This window comes from Sceloporus occidentalis, unplaced genomic scaffold, assembly GCF_023333645.1.
Source record: "Sceloporus occidentalis isolate IW3139 unplaced genomic scaffold, rSceOcc1.0.p SCAF_1, whole genome shotgun sequence".
NCBI classification, from domain to species: Eukaryota; Metazoa; Chordata; class Lepidosauria; order Squamata; family Phrynosomatidae; genus Sceloporus; species Sceloporus occidentalis.
The window spans coordinates 17,327,535-17,352,743 of NW_028316981.1; the positions used below are offsets into that span (position 1 = coordinate 17,327,535).

General features: G+C 41.5%; 1 protein-coding gene across 1 annotated transcript; it reads right to left on the reverse strand.

The window, feature by feature from the left end:
* Positions 1-1,611: 1,611 nt before the first annotated feature.
* LOC149320985 (vomeronasal type-2 receptor 26-like) lies at positions 1,612-21,617 on the reverse strand. The gene is made up of 6 exons (XM_089484894.1): positions 21,336-21,617; positions 19,663-19,940; positions 18,035-18,179; positions 17,496-17,723; positions 9,181-9,307; positions 1,612-2,516 (listed from the first exon to the last, which is right to left on the reverse strand). The coding sequence occupies exons 1-6, from the start codon at positions 21,615-21,617 to the stop codon at positions 1,612-1,614; spliced, it is 1,965 nt and encodes a 654-aa protein (XP_089341020.1).
* Between the last annotated feature and the right edge of the window lie 3,592 nt (positions 21,618-25,209).

The window sequence follows — 25,209 nt, forward strand, 5'->3', positions numbered from 1 at the left end:
AGAAAACGGAAGTTCTCTACCAGCCGGCACTGCAGGAAGAACACTACCATCCCCACATCACTGTAGGCACATCTGTGCTCAAGTCTGTTCAACAGTTCACCTACCTGGGAAGCATCATCTCCTCAGATGCCAAGATTGATAAAAAGATCGATCACAGACTGGCAAAGGCATATAGTGCATTTGGAAGGCTTCACAAAAGAGTCTGGAGTAACAAACACTTGAGGCGATGCACAAAAATCAGTGTGAATATTGCCATTGTACTGTCTATTCTTCTCTACGGGTCTGAAACATGGGTCACCTATCGCCATAGAATCATAGAATCATAAAGTTGGAAGAGACCACAAGGGCCATCCAGTCCAACCCCCTGCCATGCAGGAACTCTCAGTCAAAGCATCCACGACAGATGGCCATTCAGCCTCCGTTTGAAGACCTCCAAGGAGGGAGACTCCACTACACTCCGAGGGAGTGTGTTCCACTATCAAACAGCCCTTACTGTCAGGAAATTGCTCCTAATGTTGAGGTTGAATCTCTTTTCCTGCAGCTTGCATCTATTGCTCCGGGTCCTAGTCTCTGGAGCAGCAGAAAACAAGCTTGCTCCCTCCGCAATATGACATCCCTTCAAATATTTAAACAGGGCTATCATATCACCTCTTAACCTTCTTTTCTCCAGGCTAAACATCCCCAGTTCCCTGAGTCGATCCTCATAGGGTTTGGTTTCCAGACCCTTCACCATTTTAGTCGCCCTCCTTTGGACATGCTCCAGTTTCTCAACGTCCTTTTTGAATTGTGGCGCCCAGAACTGGACACAATATTCCAGGTGGGGCCAACACCTATGACTCCTTGAACGCTTTCACCAGCGCTGTTTACGCACAATTCTAAACATACACTAGACTGACTATGTGACGAATGTTGCTGTCCTTGAGCAAGCAGGGATCACCAGCATTGAGGCCATGCTATTGAGGACGCAGCTGCGCTGGGCAGGACACGTTTCTAGGATGAAGGACCATCGCCTCCCAAAAATAGTATTCTACTGTGAACTCGCCAGGGTCAGCGTAAGAGGGGCGCCCCAAAGAAGAGATACAAGGACTCTCTGAAACAACATCTCAGGCTTGGCCAAATTGATCACCAACAATGGTTTGCCCTGGCCTCGCATCAGGAGGCATGGAGACACACTATCCACAATGCTGCAGCCTTTTTCGAAAGCTCACGGCGAATGAGTCTCGAAGAGAAACGACAATGCAGAAAGAACCACAACCCAGAAAGATCACCCAAGGAGACTTTCCGCTGTGCTTTCTGCAACTAGACCTGTTTATCCTGGATTGGCCTTTTTAGTCACTAACATGCTTGTACAAAGCATGGGGTGAGTCCTTCCTGAATCTTCGTTCGCGAAGTAAAGTCAGAGAGAGGGTTCTCCTAAGGACCATACATTAATTCCCCCCCCCCCTCATCATCATTAGTTTATTTCATAATTGATGAGAAAAGAAGAGACAAACGCTTTAATTTCAGTTTAGATAAAAAATATTAAAACTATGTCACACTCATTGTAGCCATATGAGAAAAGGAGAGCAATAACAATGACAACAACAACAACAACATCAACAACATACAGAATCAGGTATCATCTTTCAGAACCAGAAAGTTCTTTGTATTCAAGTCAGGCCTGACTATAATAATATAGCATTTGGGGATGAAAATGCAGCCCAGTAATCCCAGACTGGAGGACAAGATGGAGAAGACCTGCACAGCTACCATGTATTTCCCTTTGGTGCTCAGGTAGGTGGGCACAAAGGACACCCAAACACTGCAAAACACCAACATGCTGAAGGTGATCAACTTGGCTTCATTGAAGGCCCCTGGCAGCTTCCTGGCAAGGAAAGCCAGAGTGAAACAGATGGTGGCCAGAAAGCCCATGTAGCCAAGGGCAGAATAAAACATGACTGCAGATCCTTCATTACACTGAAGTGTGATCTGTCCAAATTGGGAGTGCATGTCAGCATCTGGAAAAGGGGGAGAGATTCCCAGCCAGATCATACAAATGGCCACCTGAACACTAGAGCAAGAAATTACAATGGAGTTGGCCAAGGTCTTCCCCAGCCATTTCCTCATCCTGCTCCCTGGCTTTGTGGCCATAAAGGCCACCACCACCATGACGGTTTTTGCCAGCAAAGAAGAGATGGCGACTGAAAAGATGATGCTGAAGGCAGTCTGTTGGAGAAGGCAAGTCACCATCTGTGGTTGACCAATGAAGAGAAAGGAGGATAAAAAGGAAAGGAGGAGGGAGACAAGGAGCATGTAGGTGAGGTCACGGTTGTTGGCTTTGACCATGGCTGTTTCTTTGTATTGAAGGAAGATTCCTAAAACAGATCCTGTACTTAGGGATAAGAACAGAGCAAAGAAAGCTATGGTGATTCCCAAAGGTTCTTTATAGGAGAGGTAGCTGAAAACCTTGGCAATACATTCCATGTGATCTTTATTTGAATAATTGTCATCTGGACAATGGTTGCAGTGGTCAGCATCTGAAAAGAACAAGAGCACCTCCAGTATTACTATAAACTAATATGATTTATGATCTACAGTCTTTACAATAAGATAAATGCAGAAAAGATGGGGCTCTTCAGATATGGTTGGACTGTGACTGCTTTGGCCAATACAGCCAGAGGGAATGGGAGTTGCAGTTGTTGCCATCCAACAACATCTACAGGGCTACACATTCCCAAATTCTGCATCCTTCAGGTTCAGAGGCATTGTGCCAATAAATTCTAGTCCCTAAGAGGGCTGTAGTCTTCGGGTTTTGTTTATGGGTTTCCCAAATATACCAGGCTGACCACAGTCAGAAACAGGGCTCTGGGAAAGAAGTCTTAATGTGAAAGAACAGGGGTTTTGTGTTCAGTGACACTCTCAGCTTCAATGAGAACATCTCCTGCCTCCCACCAAAAGGCTCTCAGCAAGAAGGGCAGGAAGACTTCCTTGCCTGAGACAAAGTCCTCTGCCAGTCAAAGTGGAAAGTACTTATCCAATGACTGCAGCATTAGAGGAACAAAAGAACTGCAGTGAGATAACATGATTCATCAGGAATGGCAGCTACTTATCCTTCTTATAAAGCATAACTAATAGCTTTATAATTTTATCTTTCCATTCATTCATAAGACTCTAGGCAGCTCAAATGCAACTTTAGACTAAGTAGTAAATTTCCCCCAAAAAATAATTAAGTGTTTTTATTTGTTTTATAACAACAATATAAAACAAACAATTTGAAGGGCAGGCTCTAAATACTGTAAGTAAGTAAGTAAGTAAGTAAATAAATAAATAACTTATAGCCTTTGAGGTCTATATGTAAAATTGCATAATAGCTATCTTTTGTGAGGTAACAGCAGTAACAAAGTCCTAAAGACATCTCTCAGATTTGCTAGTTGATGAAGTTGGGATCAAAGTATCTTTCCAAAGAATAGCTTGATGAGTAGGAGGTCTGAAAGCAAATGAGATGGCACTGATGTAATCAATAAACACTGACCAATCATCTAAAAAGGTGCCTGGTTTCTTTTGTCCATTCCAGAATTGAAAAGTATAAGAAAGCTTTTCCAATAACCAAGTGTCCCAAACTCTTTCCCACCAGTTGCTTATTAGTACATTCCCTGTTTTCCAGCTTCTCACAATTATATTCCTGGCTGCTGAGATGAGAAATGTGATATGCCTACGATGTTTCAGATGCACGTTCTCTTTACAATAAATTGACATTGAGAGAAGGTCCAGACAGAAAGTTAAAGTTTGTTTCACAATAAGAGAGATTTACATCAGTTTTGCACTCCAAAAATCTTTAACCTTAGGAAAGTCCAACCACATGTGTTCAAAGGCCCCCAAGGTGTGACAGCCTCTCCAACATTTTGGAGAGATGTTTTTCATCATCCGGGACAGTTTCACAGGTGTTAGATACAATTTGTATATTAATTTTAGGGTCCGCTCTTTTGTTAATGTTGATCTTGAGTTATTGGGGGGGGGGGGTTCATATGCATTCCCATGTGGCTTCAGAGGTATCTACATTTAGGTCCTATTGCCACATTATCCTGGCCGATTGATTTTTGCCATAAACAGATTGCACAATTTTTTTGTATATAATGGTTGCCCCTCCCTCGCAGTTGGTGCTAGTATATGTATCCATTGTTTCCAAATAAAAGGAATTATAAAGAAATGGGTTTTGGATCTGTCTTAATGTGCTCAGTGCCTCAATGGAGAAGAGCAATTTCAACTCAGCCATACTATGGAAGTTTACCTCCATAGATATCCAGCTGGTGGAATCTGCTTCCATAATAAGATTGGAGAGTTGGTTTAATTGGAATGCGTGATAACATTGTTTCAGGTCTGGGATCATTAAACCACCTTCTTTTGTGTTAGTCTATCTAACCAATTTGGGGAATCTAGGTCTCTTTTTATTAAATATAAATTCTGAGATCATTTTTTTTTTTTTGCCAGAGTTGGAATTTGGAGGGAGATGGTGAAATGGGGATGGCTTGGAATAAGAAAAAGAGGCATGGGCTGAGAAACATCTTACCAATGGAGATTCTCCCCAATATAGAAAGATTTAGAAGTTTCCTTTCTTTAAGTTTTAGTTTTATCCATTTAATGATAGGATTTTGGGCCCATTACAAACGGGCCTTAAAGTGCGCACTCCATGCGTGCTAGGGTTAGAAAAGGGCGTCCTTTCTTGATGCCCCAACCCTAGCACGCGCGGAGCGCGCACAAAATGGCGGCGCCATCACTACATCATGACCGCGCCACCTCCAAATGAGGCGGCGCGGTTGTGACGTACTGGGGCCGTGCCAGGGCGTATTGGGGCCATGCCCTTTCCACGACCCTGGAAAGAGCTTTGTTTTGGAGGTCCTTCCTAGCTTTGCATCGCTGGGCGCAGCCTTCAGATGGCTGTGCCCAGCGAAGCAGAAGAGAAAGGGGCCAAGTGGCCCCTTTCTCCTCCTCCCTGCCATCGCGGGGTGTCCTTGGGGCTTGGAGCCCCAAGGACACCCCTTTCCAGGCAGCAGGGAAGAGGCGTTTTGCCGCTTCCCCGTGGCCTGGAAAGCAGCGGATCGGGGCCTCAGCGGCTGCCGCTCTCGCCACTGAGGCCCCGATCCGGCGGGGAAAGGGGTGGGTACAGGCCACTGCTTTTCGGCGGTCTGTAACCCACCATAGTTTCTGGGGATCAGCTGGGATACATCTTTAGTTATGAGGATGCCCAGATGTGAAAACCCTGAGGGACATAATTGTGGACCAGTAGTTTTTGCCGTGGCAATTTGGACTGCAGGCAGGGCATTCATATACATCAATTAGGATTTTTTGTAATTAATCTTCAGGCTAGAATGCTTCCCAAAGATGTCTAATGTGTTTTTTTTCGAGGAAGGATGTTTCAGGTTGTTGCACCACCAGTAAGATGCCATTTGCATACAACATAATTTTGTGGTGGGACTTATTGACTTGAGTTTGATCTAATGAGTTCAGTGATCTCTGGGAGAAGTGATTTGGAAATGAAAAAATAGTCAATTCTAGAGTATGTCTTATGTGTAGGAGAAAAAGGTGTATGGTCTGTTGTGTGGGTATTTGACTTTTCAAGGATCAGGAGGAGTAGCCTTGGCAATGGTATCTGAAGATGAGGTTTCTCTCCCTCTAGAGGGGTGGTGAGATCTATCTAGATTACAACCCAGAACTTTGTTTGAATCACCACCTATAATGATTTTGCCAATTGCATTATCTAAGACAGTTTTCATAAACTTTAGTAAGAAAGTTTTCTGGTTCATGCTGGGGGAATAGGAAGTGCCGAGGGTGAACTTCCTACCTGCAACAGTGTCTTGTAAAATTACATATCAGCCATCTGTGTCTCTTACTATTTGTTCTTCTGAGAAGGGACATTTTTTGTCAGTTCAAATTGCCACTCCTTTGTCTTTCATAGAATTTCCAGCAGTGTATTGGTTTGGAAGTTTGAGTTAGGAAAAATATGCCCCATCCCTTTTCTATGGGTTTCCTGTAGAAATATGATATTGGGATGTAATTTCCTTAAATAATTTACGAGCCGGGTACGTTTGGGGCTGGGGGAAACCTAGCCGTTTAACATTCAATGAAACTATTCTAAGGTGCGTTACAGACGGCCTAGAAGCGGCAGTCTTGCGCAGCCGCCGATTGCAGCATCCGGGAACCGCAGCAGCCAAATGGCACGGTTCCCAGACACTGCAAACAAGGAGCGCGAAAATCACGTTCCTTCTTGCGTCCCGGAAGAGACGCCGCAAGTGCCGAAGCGGCGTCCGGTGTACAATGTGCGGACGCAGAGCGTCCACTACATCAAAATGGCAGCGGCCGTGTGGAACGGCCGCCGCCATTTGTTACAAACTCAGTCCGTGCTAGGGTTAGGGGCGTCTGGAAGAATGTCCGTCTGTAACCGGCCTAAGATTATCCAGGTCTAAGGTAGAAGAAGAGCTTAAACATTTACATCAATTTGCGGATCCTGCAGCTGACAGAGTGGAGTGTGACACAAGTTTTCTCCAATAATATTCCTTTCCAAGGGCAACGTATAAAATGCAAATAGCCAACTGTAACAATAACACATTTTAAAAACATAATTACCAAAAGGTCAGGATCCCACACTGAAGCTGGGAGCCTGATAAGCACAAAAATGGCTGATTTCCTTAGATGGGAATTGTTGGGGAGGGAACACTAGATAGTGAGGAGGAACTAGATCTCAAACACTGTTTAGGCACTTTCAAAAGAGTACTTATATTGGGGCTACAAGATAAAATTAGGCAAGTAATATTAGGCAAAATAGTAATAGAATGAATCAACTTCAACATATACAATCACCATTAAAGGGGCTCTTAGCACTTCCCTGTGTTGGGATCTGATCCAGAGAGTGATGGCATTCTAGTGTGGAAGTGATGATGATGATGATGATGATGATGATGATGATGATGATGATGATGATGATTAGACCAAGGGATGAGAACTGTGCTTGAGAGATGAGCAAAGTTATTACAATCTGGTTTGATGAGTAGTAGGTGGAGTGCAGGGACCACAATTCAGAATCTGGGATGTTCAAAAGTCAACCCAGCCGAACCATTCAGTTACCAGACCTGGAGTTATGGCAAAGACTTTTAAAACTGTAGAAAAGCAGCTCTTCATATCAATCTCTAGGTGACAGACATAAGTAGGTGGTCATCTGATGGATTGCCTCAGTGTTGGTAGAACAGAAAACAGATTCCCTGCAGCACCAGAGGAAAGGCTAAAGAACTGTCAGAGAAGACCGAAATGGACCGAACTAGACTGAAGAAGAAGAACTGTCAAAATGGTGATGTAAATTTCAGTGCTCATGAGTAGCAAAATAGAAATTCTCAGCTCAGGGTGTGGATTCTTTTCCTTTCTTGTCTTCCTTTATCCCTTTGACTATCTGCCATTTTGAGCTTTCTTGGCCTACAGCCATTCTGTTAGGGAAGGAAATTATTTTTCTCTCTAATTCACAGAGGACTTTGATGTCAAGAGCTTCACAGGCATGCAGCATTTGTTCTCTAGAAGTCACAGACATGTTTGTCTCACCTTGACTAATGAACAGTTTAAATGGGAATCCCTACTTATATTTCATTCCTGCTTGTTGCAGCAAAGTTGTAAATGGTTTGAAGGTGTGCCTCTTTTTCAGGGTTTCAGAGGAGAGATCCTGTAACACTTATATTTTGCAGATGGTTTAAGAAGGAGGAGGAACCTGCCTTCAAAAGATATCCTCCCCATCATAACATCTTTACTAAGGACTGAAACTACATGCAAGCATCTGACTAACATCTCCACTTGTTTTTTTAATCCTATTTGGATTGTAATTTCTTGCCTGATGAAGAAGGCCATGGAGCTTAGAAAGCTTGCAATAAGTATATTGTGCATTTTGGTTGGCCAATAAAGGTATCACTGATGGATTTTTATTTGTATTTGTTAAATGGCAAACACAGCTACCCCTGAATGTTTTCAGTAAGTCATCTCATTCTTCATGTCCCACAATCCCTCTTAAGTGTATGTTCAGGCATTTTTCTTGATTCCCCAGGATTTCAATCTTCTTTTGGAGGTACTCATTTACCTGTTCTAGTTTCTGTATTCTGTCTTCATGTAAAGTCCCCTGTTGGAGAGCTGCATTTTCTGTCTCTTCTATATCATGTATAAGCCTTGACTGTGCTGATAATTGTGCATCTAGAGGTTCAAGTGCAAGAGCCCAGTCTTTCTGGAGATCTCTTGCCAGGTTTTCTTGAAGCTTTTCTAAAAATTCAGGGAAAGGTAGACCTGAAGTTGGAACGTGGTTTTCTCTCCCTCTTTTGCTTCTATCCATGTGTCATGGCATTTTCACTCAGTGAGTGTGATTCTTCTGCTAGGATTTTGTGTTCTTTAACCAGGGGGTAAGATCTTGAAAGTGATTGATCCATGAAGCGTTTTGTTCCTTGAATCAGGTATGCTGTTGTGAAATGCAAGCTCCTCTTAATTAAACACCAATTGTGGGGAATTTATTGAGATCCAGCTCTGCTCTTCCTTTAAGCAGCTGCCATGTTTACTGGCTAGCCACGTTCCCCTCTAAGCTTTAAGTTTTATACCTGAGCAACATTTGACTGTGGTCCCCCCCCCCACCATTGACCCCCCCCCTTCAGAAAATTCACTACACTGGCTAGTTCAAAAATATGATTCAAAGGAATCATATTCTCCATTTTCAGCCGGCCAATGTTTTAGTATCTTCTGGGAAGAGCCTTTCTCTCTGTCTCACCATCCTCCTAAGTACATCTAGGAGGAACACAGAAAGGGCCTTCTCAGGAACTGCTCTTAGGCTTTGGACATTCCTTCCAAGTGAGACCAAGTTGGTGCCCTCCTTTTGATAATTTCCTTTTCAGGTGAAGAATTTTTGTTTATACAGGCTTTTGAGAACTAATTCCTCTGGGGGAAGGATGATGATGGGGAGAAAGGAGAGATGTCATCCTCCTCCTCCTCCTCCTCCTCCTCCTTCACCATTCTCCAACTGAACACTCTCCCTGTGCTCCATGAACTAAAGCAATTTTCTTCCATATCCTGATCACCGGACACAAAAGCATGAAAGGATCCAAGTTCAAAAATACCTTTTACAGATCTCATGAGCCAAGATATCACCCCCCCCCCCTCAATGGCAATCCTTTGCTTTGGATCGCCTACCTTCCTGTGTGGAGATGCTTCCTTCTGAACATGCGGCACAATCATAGCAGCAGATGGGTTCTCCTTCCTTAATCAGCTTGGAGTATCCAGGGCGGCAACTTTCAGTACATCTAGAGAAGGGCACCGTCTAGCCATAAAGAGAAGGAACATTCACAAAAATGTATTAATTGGAAGGTGTATCAGAGGAAATATTTTAAAAGGGCAGAATTGGATGTATGAACAGAAAGAGGCTCCAGGGCTGTGCCTGATAGTCAACACTTGATCACTTGAAGACTTCCTGATGCCTTTCAACCATACCAAGGGTAAAAGAAGGTCCCAAATCTGATCTGCACCTTTAAAACACCAGCAATATATACTCTCCCAGTATCACTCTGGTAATCTGGTTCAGATATTACCACTCTGATCCTGGAAAGGCTGTAGCTGGATGACCAGCCTTACCTGGTGGAAGATCCTGCATGCACCTCTGACACGTGTTTGGCTCATGTAGGGCAATAACCCCACTAGAACACACTCAGCACATAGTAATGAGAGCATTTCCATTGTAGGTAAGGGTGGGAGTAATGGAGGGGTGGAACAGTTTCTATGAAAGAGGTTATTGGGGAAATGACAGAAAAGATACAAAAACAAAGGGCATAAGTAATGACAAAAATAAATTCCAGCTATTGCATTGATGAGTGAGAACAAGTGTAGCTACCAATGTGTGCTTATTTAGAAATGTAATGAGATTAACAACTGTTAAAATGGTTGAGAATAAAATTAATATTCAGCTGTAACCCTGTTTTCATTCTTCCTTTCCTTTCCTTTCCTTTCCTTTCCTTTCCTTTCCTTTCCTTTCCTTTCCTCATTCGTGACACTAAGTCTTTGCTAACTGCTGTTGGTTTTATGGTGTCATCTGCATATCTTAAATGACTGATATTCCTTTCTCAAATTTTCACACCTCTTTCCTCCATGTCTAATCTCACTATTTGTATGACATGGTCTGCATACAAATTAAACAGATAGGGTGATAAAAATGCCCCCGTGTCTGACCCTCTTGCCAACTGGAAGCCATTCTGTTTCTCCATATTCTGTCCCCACAGTGGCCTGAGAATAGGTTAAGTATTCTATTTGGGAGCAGCCTTGGATCCCACTCTGGAAGAAAGGGGCATACAAATGAAATCAATCAATAAATCAGGACAATCGCATGTTGTGGAATTCTAATTTCTTTTAGAGCAATCCATAGTATTTCATGTACAGCAGTAAAGGAATAGCTATGAAGATCAATTTCTGAACTGAGAGTAGAGAATCCTTATTCAGAATTGGCTTGAGAACCTCTGAGCATATACAGAACATTTTTCTGTAGAACAAAATGCTTTCTGCCTCTGATCAAGAAACAGTGATAGAGCTCCTGTTTCATTCAGGAGCCAGGGATCCAAAGTTCAATCTGTGGCATTTTTTTTTTTTTTGGTTTAATGGTCAATGATAATTTTGTTTTTGTTTTAATATCCAATAGGTCCATTCTCCTCTGCACTCATCTTGCCTTAATGATATAATTAACAAGGGATGAAGAAAAAGGCAAAAAGAGGAGGGAGAAGCCAAAAGAGAATGAAATTGGGAAGGGGTCGAGGACAACTTTTTATTTCATTATTCAAGAGTCTAGCATTGTATGTGGCTCTTCAGGAAAGTTGCTGACTTTGGAGTTTATCACACAGGAGGAATTTCTCTTAATTTCGAGTGAAAAGAAAGTGGGGCCAGAACGCATTCATGTGAATTCACTTCTTCAGCAAATTTACGTGAATGCGAATTGAGTTCGAACTGGCTTCCCATTGCCCGAAAATAGCTTGCCATTGCCCAAATTTGCATGTAGTAGTCTATCACGCAATAACGTTAAACCCCATGATTGCATTTGGATTGCCATGGGATTATACAAACAAACTTCATATATATACACCGCTTCATACCGCCTAAGCAGTTTACAACTGTAAGCTAATTTGTCCCCAACAATCTGGGTACTCATTTTAGCGACCTCGGAAGGATGCAAGCCTGAGTCAAGCTTCAGCCCTTTTTCTGGTCTTGAACTCGCAACCTTGTGGTTTTGAGTGAGTGGCTGCAGTACAGGCATTTAACCACTGCGCCACCAGGGCTCCTTCCAATTTCCATTGTCTGATGAACTCCTCTGACAACTGCAAGACTGGCAGATTGGCAGGTCAAGGCTCAGGTGCCACACGACGGAGTGAGCTTCCCCCACTAGTCCCAGCTTCTGCCTACCTAGCAATTCAAAAGTATGTGAAAGTCTAAGTAGATAAATAGGTGCTACTTTGGTGGGAAGGCAACAGTGTTCTGTGCAGTCATGGTGGCCACATAATCTCAGAGTTATCTTTTAACAATGCTGGCCCTTTGGTTTAGTAACAGAGATTAGCACTGTTCCCTAATCAGTTACAATTCACAACTAGACAGTCTTGGCAAGGGAAAACCTCTACCTTTTACCTCTAGCATTGCATGTACACTAAAGAACTGCAAAGGGGTTAATTGCAACTCAACCGCATGAAATATTATATAGTAATTGCATACTATATAAGATTATACAATAGAAATCAGTGAAAATATTATCAATTGGGGGGAGTAGACATTACTGAAGAGAGTGACAATGCACTCCCACTCCCCCAAAAGACTCCAACACCTTCCTCCCAGGGACGTAGCCAGGATTTTGGGAAGGGGGGGGTCCAGACTAAGAGCCACCATTTTGAGAGGCTAAGAGCCCCCCCCCCCCAACCACAAAAAAGGGTCGAGCGTTTACCTCATGATGGCACCACTTTAACTTCCATTATGGCTCCGTGCTAGGGAATCTTGGGATTTGTAGTTTTGAGGAGCTCTTTACCCATCCTTGTCAGATGAGGCAACAAACCACAAATCCCAGCATTCCACGACATGGAGCCAAGGGCAGTTAAAGTTGCATCAAACTGGATTATTTTTTCAGTGCAGATGCAAACTGAGTCCTTCCTCTGAAGGTGTTTACATCAGATAAATTCAGCTCTATAAAGCAAAGTGCAGCTGCTCAATCAATGAGCCACAGCCACCTTGTTCATGCTCTGAGACACTCTGCTCATGCTTTGAGACACTGCATTCCAACTTCTGAGCTGAGCTAAGAACCCAGGCTGCATCCACACAACATTTCATTCCCACTTCCAAGAGGGATTTTTAATTCCAAGACATACACACACACACACACACACACACACACACACATGCACACACACAATTTTTAATTCCAAGACTCATCTCTATCTATCTATCTATCTATCTATCTATCTATCTATCTATCATAATTTTAAATTCCAAGACATTATATGTTCCTTTCTTTTTATAAAAAAACAAATCCCTGTAAGAGAATCCTATTTTGGGAGAAAGGCAGGGTATAAAATCAATCAATACAAAACAAAATTACCGTGCAATAGTCCATCAGTGCACGACTTGCATTATAAGACTTTATAAATTTAAAACTTTATACATTTAAAAACAATTAAAATCACAGTAGGATCAGAGTGCTATAGAATCATGGAATCCTAGAGATGGAAGAGACCCCAAGGGCCATCCAGTCCAACCCCATTCTGCCATGCAGGAACTCCCAGTCAAAGCATCCCCAACAAATTATGTAATGGGGGTGTCCAGCTACATTGTAGAAAGACACTACTTTAGATTAATGGTATGGAAAATCGTCGCCTTGAGTCCGTATATTGGGGGAAAGGGTATAAGAAAATAATAATAATAATAATAATAATAATAATAATAATAATACCTGGGGATTGTAGTTTCATGAGACATTTAGCCTTCTTTGTCAGAGAGCTCTGGTACCATAACATACTACAAATCCCATGATTTTCTGTAGCATTAAAGTGGTGTCGAACTGGATTATTTCTGCTGTGTGCAGCCTTATTAGGCTGCAGTTCCCAGCAGTCTGTGGTGCTGCTGGATGATGGGACCTGCAGTCTAGCGTTGCTTGAAGCAGGGCCATAGGACTCAACAGCTCTGATTCATCCTCTGGCAGAATTTGGGGGAAACTCCTTTAAAAGGCCAAAATAAAGAAAATCAAAAACTCCTTGCAAAGTAAAACCCAGAGGTCTGCCAATGGACTTTGCTTCCAAGGCAGGAGGGCAGAGAGGCCCAGACCTTTGTAGCCGACCTTTCATTGACAACCCACTGAGACTGATTCCATATGTTAATTAATTAATCATAGAATCATAGAGTCAGAAGAGACCCCAAGAAGGGCCATCCAGTCCAACCCCATTCTGCCATGCAGGAACTCTCAATCAAAGCATCCCCATTGACATGCTGAAAAGGGGCCAGCTAACTGTATTTTATCTTATTTGTCTTTTAAAACAGAGAAAAAACAAGGCTGAAAGGAAGCGTCTTGCTTTTTTGCATCACAGACCCTCCTCCTTTTTGTTTCATGTGCATTGTTATGGATTAAAGAATGGATCACTTTAGCGGATGAGAAATTATTAGATTTAGAATCAGATGGGTCAAATTTTGGATGCCTATCTGGCGTACGAGAGAGATAAACAAAACAAAAACTTTTCAAAACATACCATCAGGAAATCGCTAATAAGAGTTTGGAACAAGTATAAAAGTAGAATATTGCTGAAAATGGCCAAGTGGGTTTCCCCTCATGAGGCCTTTTATAGGAAGGAGATGAAAAAGGACCAGAAATGGTATACTTATAGAGACATTTTGGAAAAGAAGAATGGCAAATGGAATTTGAAATCCAGGGAGAAACTGAATGCGGAAGGTTGGAACATTACATGGTTTGCTCACAGACAATTACAAACTAGATTCCAGGAGGATATTAAAATATATGGTTTTGGAATCTGAAATAGGGAAAATTTTAGTAAGAGAAGATAATAATTTGATTAAAAAACTTTATAAGGTCCTTTTAGAATATGACACTGAAGACGAAGCAGTGAAGGTGCAAATGAGAAATTGGGCTAAACATATTGGTCATCCGATACAGATGTCCCAATGGGAGAGAATCTGGAAAAATGGCTTTAAATATACGGCCTCACAAAACTTGAGGGAGAATTTCTACAGAATGTTCTATCAATGGTACCTATCTCCCGACAAAATCTCGAAGATCTATAAAACTAATAATAACTTATGTTGGAAATGTCGTAAGGAGATAGGTTCGTTCTACCATTGTTGGTGGACATGTAACTGGGCTAAGGACTACTGGTCAATGGTGCGAAATACTATTAATGAAATCTTGAATGTTAAAACGGTAGAAGTATATGGAAGATGAGTAGGGAATGAGTAGGGAAGAAGTTTGTATCAGTAGGAAATAGTAATAATATGTATATTGAAGATTGTATTAGAATGATGTAATTGTGTTGTGGTCTATATGTTTTATGTATGTTTGTTATTTGCTTTAATAAAGTATTTTTAATAAAAATTAAAAAAAAAGAAACATACATGGATCCCATCTCTCATTATATCATATTAGACATATATAAATATACCAAACTCTGAAAAACTTCAAAATCCAAAATACATTTAGTCCTCAGCATTTTGGGTAAGGGAGACTCAAGCTGTAGTTGATAAGATATTATTATTATTATTATTATTATTATTATTATTATTATTTTACTATATTGTATATGGATATAACTGCTGAAAGGAAAGTCAGAAATCATCTTTTCTTTCTTTTATATTTCCTTTTAGAAGTTTCTTTCTTTCTTTCTTTCTCCCCTTCCTCTTCCTTCCTTTCTTTTCCTTCTTTTCTTCAGTTCTTCCTCTCTCCGTGCATATCATTCTTCCTTCCTTTTTTCCCTTCCTTCCCTTCTTCTTCCTCCTCCTCCTCTCCTTCCCCAGGGAGACTTTTATTCTGGCAAAAGCACAGTGGAGGAGGAGGAGTGGAAGATGGACATGGATGGAGAGGAAACGAAATGGAAAGAAATCACGGACCCCCGCCCATTCCTCCTCCCTCCCTCCCTCCCCCTCTCTCTCTGAGCCTCCCTGCTCCCTCCCTGGCAGCGACTTCTGAGTCCTCCATGCTTTTGATGGGGGGGAGGAGGGGGGAGGAAGGAGTTTGAAAGTCCCCAAGCCTGAAAAGGGGGGGGGGGTCCAAACCCCCCAACACCCCCCCCCCCGCTACATCCCTGTTCCTCCTGTGCAGATCTGTGAGGGAGTCGGACATTTGCCTTTAAGGTTGTTAAGCCAAGCCAAAATCTTCTGATTTGTGTGTGTTTTCCTATAGTCCCAAATGAATGTACTCTGGGTGGCCATGATTCCCAAAACGTAAGAGCACATCCAGACTGCACTATAAATTTTAACACCTTTGAAGTCAGGAAGACAAGCCAGATAAGGCTGGGTTACTACTCTATTCTCACCTCAACATCGCCAGACCAAGCCATCCTTTCCTATGCAAATTTGATTTCTTTTGATGTAGGACAAACACCTTTGCCTTCAGGCTAGTTTTTGCTTATAAAAGATCCCCAAAATCCTTTGTCAATGGGCTAGTTGGAAGGCATGGGGCAGTCTGTCACTGTGAACTCTGATCTTTGTATGTCGGTCCCCCCTCCGCTCACCTGAACGGTCATATCCAACACTACCTTCCTCACAGTTGGATCGAGTCAAGTCTCATCTTGTGTAAGTATCACATAGCCTCCATCTATTCCAAGCTAACTTCTGATTTCCTTAGTCTTAGCATGTAAAAGTGAGTGAATGTGGATTGTTGTGTGATTTCCCCCCTTAATAAAAGAAACACTTCATTCAGAGAATTCTGCTTCTGCAATATTCTTTTGATTTCTTTTTTCTCGGTATACCTAAGGGAAACAGTCTTGAGGGTCTTTGCAGTCGGCCCAATAATTGAACTAAATAAACTTCCCTTAGAAAGATCCTTGGCTACAAGGTCTAAAAGGCTCTGGCTGCTTGGAGGTCTTAGTTTCCTGCTAACCAAATAATTCCCACCTCATGTCCAATTCCACATGTTTTTCTTACCTTTTTCTGTTCTCTTTGCCCCCCATTCCTTCTCAGACTTATGTATTCCTCTGTTCCACAAACCTATCTATTATGGTCTGACCTGGACTGCAGAGTTATCTCTTTGTTCTTCCTCTAACTGCTATCTTCCCAAAGAAATCACACAGATTGGTCTAACAACAGAGCCATGTGATGCATCCCCACACACTCATTCTAATATTATAATAGCATCAGGCCTTCCTATTTGGCACAGAGAGAAGACCCACTTTAATGAACTCTAATGAATTCTAGAAAACTAATTCAGCAAATCAACTTTTTATCTTGAGTGTTAGTTGAGTGAGATGACTGCTGACATAATAATTTACCAGGGTGAATTACAGACCACCGCTTTGCGGCTGTCTGCCAGCGCTGCTGTTTGCTTTGCGAGGGAGCCGCAGCAGCCAAACCACGCGGCTCCCTCACGGAGCAAAAAAGAAGCTCCAAAATGGAGCTTCTTCCTGCGGTGCACTTATGACGCTGCGAAGCGCCAATCGCGACGTCATAAGCGCCGAGCGATGTGCAGACGCACAGGGTCCGTTACGTCAATATGGCGGCGGCTGTGTGGAACGGCCGCTGCCATATTGTACGGATTCACTACGTACTAGGGTTAGGGGTGTGTGGAAGCACCGCCCTTTCCTAACTCTAATATGTAGTCAATACGTATTTTATGGCGGTCTGTAACCCGCCCAAGTTAACTAGTGAGTTAATCTCAAACTTTGAATTTATCACAGGTACATGCATTTTTCTGAATGTCTAGTTTGCCCTTATGGGAAGATATTGTATGTGTATGTATGTGTGTGTTTTTGCATATCTATCTATCTATCTATCTATCTATCTATCTATCTATCTATTGCATTTGAAGTTTGCTGACTCTGTTCTTTGAATACTCATAATAAAAACTTTTTTCAGATATTTCTTTATTTGTGTAGTTTGCATGTAGGCAAATATTTTATTACTTTCATCCTGGTCCATTAGAGCATGTTATGATTTTGAATGCTGTGTGGAAGATAGGCTGTTTTCTCCCTTTCCTTTAATCTTCATGTGGTTACTTATCATGGCATCTGATTATGGACAAAATCAGATTTTTGACACGTAATTTCTACAAGGAAATGGGACAAACCAGAGAACAAACTTTGCAAGTCACAGTAAATAAACAATGGGACAAAGGTTGTTGGTTTGTTTAGTATCAGAAGACTTTGAGGTGGTATTCTTGTACCCATTTACCAAAAAGCAAAAATAGCTAAACTCAGTAGAATTGAACTCAGAGTAGACGTGGCTGGGATTTCCTGATAACCGATATTAAAGACAAGAAAAGAAATTTTCCTCACCCGATTAAACCACTTGGACCATACAATGGCATCCTGGTCAATGGTGACCTTGATCTTGGAGGAGGTCTGTCTCTTTATACTCCCAACTTCCACGCCACCAGTGGACTTGTTGGGGAAAACCACCCAGTTCATGATATGGAAGTCAGCTGCCAGATCCCCATTCTCATCCAAATAAACTCCATCCATGGAAGTATTATAAAGCTCAAAGTTTCTCAGGAGAGGGTGAAGCTAAAATGAGACAGGAAAATATGTGCATATTTCAGGCAGGAAATCCTGTTGTACATCTTGTCCTTGCATTTTTGGAGCACTCATGTCCAGTGATATTTCTAGACTGATAGGAGCTATTAATTTTTCATCAGGAAAAAGTAATCTTTGGCAGTTGAAATTGTATCCAAAAAGATTTTGGCCACTAGTGCATTTGTTACAGATTGGGTGCAATATGATCCTTAGGTGAATGCCCATTAACATCCCCGCTACCACATTCCCCACTCCCTGAATTTTACAAGAACAGTTCATTACTAGAGTTATGTAGAGCATACTGAAGCAATCCCTCCTGGATCACAGTTGCTGATCTGTTTGATCAGAAGTGGGCCTGACTGATTCAGGTCTAAACCAAAATCTCTCTCCCTGTCAATGAAACTAATGTTAGGAATCCTCTTGGTGCATTTCACAGTTGCAATGACACTGTCATAGGCAATGAGAGCAGAAGGAAAATGTCTGGAGGTCCTGTGGCTGTTAAAAAAAGATGAAAGGCACTGCAGAGGGAACATCAGTTCACGAATGCCTCCATCCTTGAAGACAAAAGAGAAGAATGACAAGTTCCCCTTTGCCCACACCAGACACATGGCCATTCTGCTTAGCATAGGAGGAGAGAGTTATGGTGAGTGGGTTGGCTGGTACATCAATAGCAATATAATGCCAGGTTTGTCTCTGGTGGGACAAACGTTTCCTAATAAAATAATAACTAATAAAACTTTTATTTGTATCCCGCTTTTTGTAAAAGCAATCGAAGCGGCAGACAACATATTTCAGAAGGTTGTGATATTCTTTGCCCTATATCTTGGGATCTATTAAATATCCAAACAGCATTTCTGTTGTGTTCAGTTGCAACAGCTCACAGCACTAGCTGCAGTATTTTATTCCCACTGTCAAGTGGGTTTCCTTTTAATCTCAAGACACACTATAACAATAAAGGATGTTCACGCTTTCCTTTTAAATACAGTACTTTTTAAATTACTTTGCTTGCATCAGAAACACAGAACAGGCTTTCACAGGATGTATTCCAGTATGTTGAGTTGCTATTGATCTAGATATCTCTTCTACTGCCATTCTCGTCTATCACTATCTTTCTGTCACTGCAAGCACTCTAAGAAAACCAGGAACTCCCCAGCAAGCAGAAGACACCTATATAAGCCATTGTATCAACCACCTGGGTAAATGTCCTATCCCACGAATCAAGCAGAACTTCTGTGCAGGGTTTTACCAGCAGGAAAGCCAATAACTCTACAAGAGCAAACCAGTTGGGGGCCAATGGAAAAATGGAGGATGCAGTTCTGACTCAAACAACTCCCTGCTCCCTTCCAATCCAGAACAGAAAGACTCAGTGATTTCTAATGGGACTCTATGGAGGCAAAGGAATACCTGCCATGACTGGACCCTCTGCCTGTCTCCAGCTGTCATTCTCATCCACTTCAATTGGGAGAAGTACGCAGCATGCAGGATTTGTGCCACAGCCTGGATAGCATTGTAAATACTGTAGGCGTCTTGAGAAAGGATCCTCTCAATCACATCCTGAGGAAGCTTCTTCAAAGTGTCTTTTTCTGCACATCTCTTCCAGACTTTCACGGACCTCAATGACCTTGAATATAAACAATGAAATGCTGCTTGCCCAAATTGCTCAAGATAAAGCATAGATTGATCAAAGTCATCATAGCGTCTCCTTTTATTCATCTGGATGGAGAAGGACAAAGAAACGTGTTTGTGCTGGAGATCCATCGCTTTGAACAACAATCTCATGGCCAGGTCCTGCAAAGCTGTTGCAAGCCAAACTTTCCCCACAGTTGATTTTTTGATCTTTTCAGCTTGTTGCATTGTAACCACTAGAGTAAGCATGGCTTGAGTGTCCACTTGACAAACAATAACATTGGCTTTGGTCTCCATAACATACAAAAGCATGTTGAATTTGTCACTGCCTCCATTTAGTGCAGGAACTGTTTCTGAGAAGGCAATGCAAACACCATTCTTTGTGGCTACAGACATGAAGACGCTCAGGAACATTTTACCACTGTCATTCTCTGGAGCCAAAAGACCAATCCAAGTCCACCTGAAATGCAGGAGCAGTTTGACTATGCCCAGATAAGGAGGTTCTTGCTTTGGGACCATTCGGTGGAGGAAAGGGAGCTGACTTTTTCTGCTAAATGCATTACTAAGGAAGCCGTAGCTGACCTAGTAAAGAAAGGAAAGGATTGCTGCTCTGATTTGATTTTAAAATGTACTTCAAACATTTATAATATAACTGTATTATTAATTGGCTTTAACACTTTTGCTTTTTATTATGCTAGGTGCCCATAAGAATCTTTATACAAAGCTTGACTTGGTACTGTCTCTTGCTTTCAAATACAAAACCGAATGATTCATGAATTTAAGATTATTATTAAATCAGGTAATGCTTAACCTGGAGTTACGCTGGCAGCTTCTGCAGGATTTTGTTCTCCTCCCTTTCCACCTTACAGTTTTCTGCAGTCCTGAAAAGCAGCTTCAGAGAGCTTCTCATCTGTCCAGAACTAGTTTAAAGATAAAGAGGGGTCTTCAATAAGGAATGGATTCACCCCACTCAGTTCTGCTATTGGAAGTCCATGACTGGATATTTCCCTCACTCAATTATTGAGATTTATAAAATTAAAGCAATATGCTATAAAATAATTAGTACACAAACTAGTAATCTGGGAAAGAGCAAAAAGTCTGGTAGATCTATGGGGATGAAATATGGGGGATGGGGGCAAAGAGGGCTTAACCTTTAAAACTAATCTGGAAAGAGAGCACCCATTGCTTTTGTTGCCAGCCTTTCTAAGGCCTTTAGTGCTGTCACCCTATACACACCTACTCAGGAGTAAGTCTTGATGATCCTATCCTGTGTGTGGGATATTTCAAGTCTAGAAGCCGCACCCTTTATCTAACCCCATACTCTCCTCCAGCTTTCCCTGCTGCCTCTGTCTCTATTCTCCCCTCACTGCGATTTCAGGGCACTTCACTTCCCCCACATATCCACAAAAACACACAACCCTGTTCATTCGCCACCACATACACACCTATGCATACTCACTGTTGTTATTATTTTTCTTTACTGCTCTCTCCCTATTATCAGTTTCTTCTTCTTTATCTTTTTTCCTTTCTCTATTTCTCCCTTCCTATTCTCTAAACCATTTAGTATAGAATGCTCTTGCTTTTTTTACCATGTCTATTTTGTTCTGTTTTTCTCTCCAGGTAAACAAGATGCCTTCCAAAGGTTCCCATCTGTACCTTATATTCCTGATCTGAAGCATTTTGGTCAGAGTTGTGTCCTCCATTCATAGGCTTACTATATCAAGAAGCCTGCTTAATGGCAAATAATAAGAAGTTATATGTATTTCTCCAAGGTAAAGCTGCTTGCAGAAATTTATCTCTCAGGGTGGAAATATTCTATAGGGCCCTAGATAGGATGGACCTTGACTGGAGCCAGGAAGGATGTTATTTGCTATTGACTCTGATGTCCATAAAGCAACATGCCTTCAGTTTACCCTGAGTCCAAAGCCACTTCTTTATAGAGAGACTCACCCTACAAACACCCAAACCCATTCATACCTGTGGGGTTTTGAAGATGCTCAACATGCTTGCAATGTGGCTGGAAATATCAGAGTTGCCCCCTTCAAGAACCGCCAAGAGGCTACTCTGCCTTTCGCAGCTATAATTTGGAACCTTCTCTTGTCCAGGCGATAGTAGGTCTATCATGGCCTCATAAGTCATTCTTTCATTGAAATAGCTCTTATAAATGTTGTAGCCCAGGGTGATATTGGGTAAAAGCCTTGGATCCTGATTGATTTCATGAATTGCAAACAAGAAGGCCAGGATCTGCCAGTAGTACATGTTCTTGATACTGCAAGAAAATAGAGGTCATCAGATATTTACCCTCTGTTTAGTGAAAACATATCAAATCCCTGCCTCATTTAATAAAATAGAAGATCTGTACTTCAGTGCAGATTGCGCTACTAAGCAGCCCCTTTGGCTGGGGCATTGACAGAGAAGGAATAGGATAAAGTTCCCCAAGCGACTGTCTAGAAGCCTCGTACTCCTTCAGTCACCACAATGCCCAACATATGTTTCTCTTTTATTTTTATGAATTTGAAATTCAGAAACAACAATGACAATAACTTTATTTCATGTCACTTTTAGTTTGTCTTTCAAACTCATGTCCTGAGACTAAAACATCAGAACTGAATCCCAGCATTCTATGGTATGTAGAAGATGGGATCTTTCCCTTGTGAATAGACACAGCAATATTTGTCGGCTAACAGCAAAAATCCCATGCTTTGCAGGGAGAATCCTCTCTGAGAAGGTGTTGTCACACAGTTTTGCCTCTAAAACCCAACAGTAAACTTCTGGGGAGGCAGGATTAGCTTTCTCTGCTATAAACATAATATATAAACTGTATATTTTTGTGGATTGCGGAATGATGGATGATGAAAAGAGCTGCAGTCCAAAGCAATCTGTTCCAAATAAACCATGTGCCAAATTAATCTTGTTTGCCTTTAGAAAGCTATGAAACTAGGCTGTGCACATAGACACATGTCATATTCAGCAAAAGGCTGACTGTAATTAATTGGCTGACTATCATTCTAGCATTTACTAAGACAGAGCTGCACATTATTACCACTCCTTCGAACAGCAAACTCTGCTAAAGACCGAAGGAGAGCAACAGTTAAGAATATGAAGCAAATCTCTCAAGGGGGGGAAATATGAAAAATCATTGACTACATGAATGTGTAAGGAACAAAAATGTCAATGTGGGAGAAATCTGCTAATATTTGGTACTTCCTTATTGTTATCATTTTTCAGGCTAACTACTGTGAAATGCATTGTGGGAAATTGTTGTTGTTTTTGTTGTTGCTGTTTGCCTTCAACTCATTTCTGACTTATGGCAACCCTATCATAGGGTTTTCCTGGCTACTTTATTCAGAGGGAATTTTCCATTGCCATCTTCTAATGGGTTTCTTTTCGCATGAGCTTTAACAGATAGCAGTTCACTTTATCCGTAACATAACATGTGGGACGTTATGATACTGATAAAGTGGATTGCTATCTGTTAAAGTTTTTGCCAAAATTAATCTGCTAGTCTTTAAAGTCAAACAGGCTTCTTGTTTTAATTTTTTTAACAAAGACAAGGATATGTTATAATTCATACAAGAATACTTGACCCTGATCATTTAGAATCTGTTTTGTAGATATGATTGTTCTATTACATATTACATCAACTGAAGAGTATGAAATCAGACTCACAATTTCTTACCTAATAAAACTCGTCTGAGGAGGTTGGGAAAAAACATATGGATGAAGGACAATATTTGTTGTTGCTATGATCCCACTAATCGTGTAGTCTCCCGGCCTGTAATAATTAAATGGGGTTGTTTGCTCAGCTATCCATTTCACTGGGAGTTTTCTCTTCCCACAGACATCACTGTGTGGCATCATGAACATTAGCAGCATCCAGGATATCATGCTAGAGACTCTTATCCATTTAGGTTTCCCCATCTTCACCTTCTCTCTCTCTCTCATCTGCACACACACAAATGCTTTGGATCAAGTCTCAGAGCTCAATAATTAGAATGCAAAGCCTTTCACAAGAGCAGGGCTGCAACTAGCAACTTTACTAAAACAGGTCAAGTCTAGTCCTGGCCTCAGATGTGAAGGGAAGGATCACTGTTCAGCCTCACACAGGAAGGCTCACCATGTCTTCCTTTTGTCTCATCTCTCAATGGGACAGCAGGTATTTAAATGGTCTAGCTTGTGAGATTCCCTAGATGCAGAATGGCCAAGTGTTGCTCTTGTTTTGAAGTTGCTCATATTAGTTTCAAAGGTGATCTTTGGACAAACATCCCTGTTTTTTCCAAAGATGACTTTTGAAACTGATATAATAGCCGGTAATAACACTAGCAAATCTATAACCAACCAACTAACATATAACTAAGAGGCAGAATAAATCATGATCATTTTGATGATTCCCAGGCAGCACAAATCATTCTTGTGGCATAAGAAGCAAATTAGTAATTAGTGATTCCAGGTGGAGATGTGCAGCCAAGGAAAACATGCTTGTGGAGCTCAGCTCTTTTTCATTTGTCAGAAAAGTTTTGTTGACTTCTGGTCAAGAAAAAAAAAGCCATGCCATATGCAATGTTACGATATGGGGAGAGGTGGGTAATAAGGCTAATACTACTACTACTGCGACTACTACTACTAGCCACACATCCAGTACAGTTATTGTGGTACATACATTCCATTCATTTCATTTCAGCCAGCTCTTTGGGGAGAGGGTCAGGGAGAGTAACCACTGTGTAATCCACAAAAATGCAAGTTCTTTAGACCCAGTATCATCACCAGGAAAATAAATTTAAACTATTTGCCCATGGTTGTGTGAATGAATTACAAAAAAAGAAAAGAAAAGAAAAAAGGCAATCACTTGTTATTGTGGTATGGTTTAATACAATTGGTGTTTTTCATCTGAGGGACAGTGTTACCATCCACAAGACCATTTATGCACCCCTTCCCATTTTCACATAGAAAAACTCAAGGAGCTGTATGTGCTATAATGTTAAGGCATTCAAATTACATATCAATTTATATTTCAGTGAAGCAATTTAACTCCTTTTCAATTGATACAGAATACATAATATCAATGCTGTTGTCAGGAAGTTATTTGAAGGGATGCCATCCAGATATTTAAAACAAATATTATCGTACATGACTTTACATGTATTCACCCTTTGAAAAATTCCACCCTAATAGTCTTTGGCATCATTTCTCAAAGCATAGCCACTTCTCGAGGTTCTAGAAATGAAGTTGACATAGTATCAATGTCTCCAGGAACACATCCGCAGCGTTCTAGATCCAGAAACGGAAGGGCTAGAAGAGGAGAACACATAGGCCTATCCATCATGCAGAATGCCAGCAAGGAAGCTCTCCTGTCAAGACAGTCGCAGGAGAGATTATGTGCTCATGTCACTGACAGTTTGGCAGAATGTAGACAAGTCAAACGAGAACTTGTGCAGATAGTCAAGGAGGACATACTGTCTGGTGAGCGCAAGATGATTACCTGCATGTGTTCTATGGTCGTCCTGTTTAGGGAACAAATGCAAAATGAACCACAAATGTATCGAAGGGGTTCTGGTATCAGAAATCATACTAAGGAATTGGGAAGGGTCCACTTGAGAAACAACTTGGCAGGACAATAATGAGAAGAAAAAGGAAGAGGTGTCAGAGAAGTGCAGATCTTTTGTGTTCATTTCCCAGAGCTTTACCATTTACACAGCTAGACCTCAGCCCGAAACAATACATTCAGATAATGAAAATAAACAATAATGTTGGTTATGTCGGGGAAACAATTTTGCAACCACTTGAACCAGGGGGAAGCATGGATTATCCCCCTTCCTTTGGAGGTGGAAGGGGAAAATAGCAATGAACTATT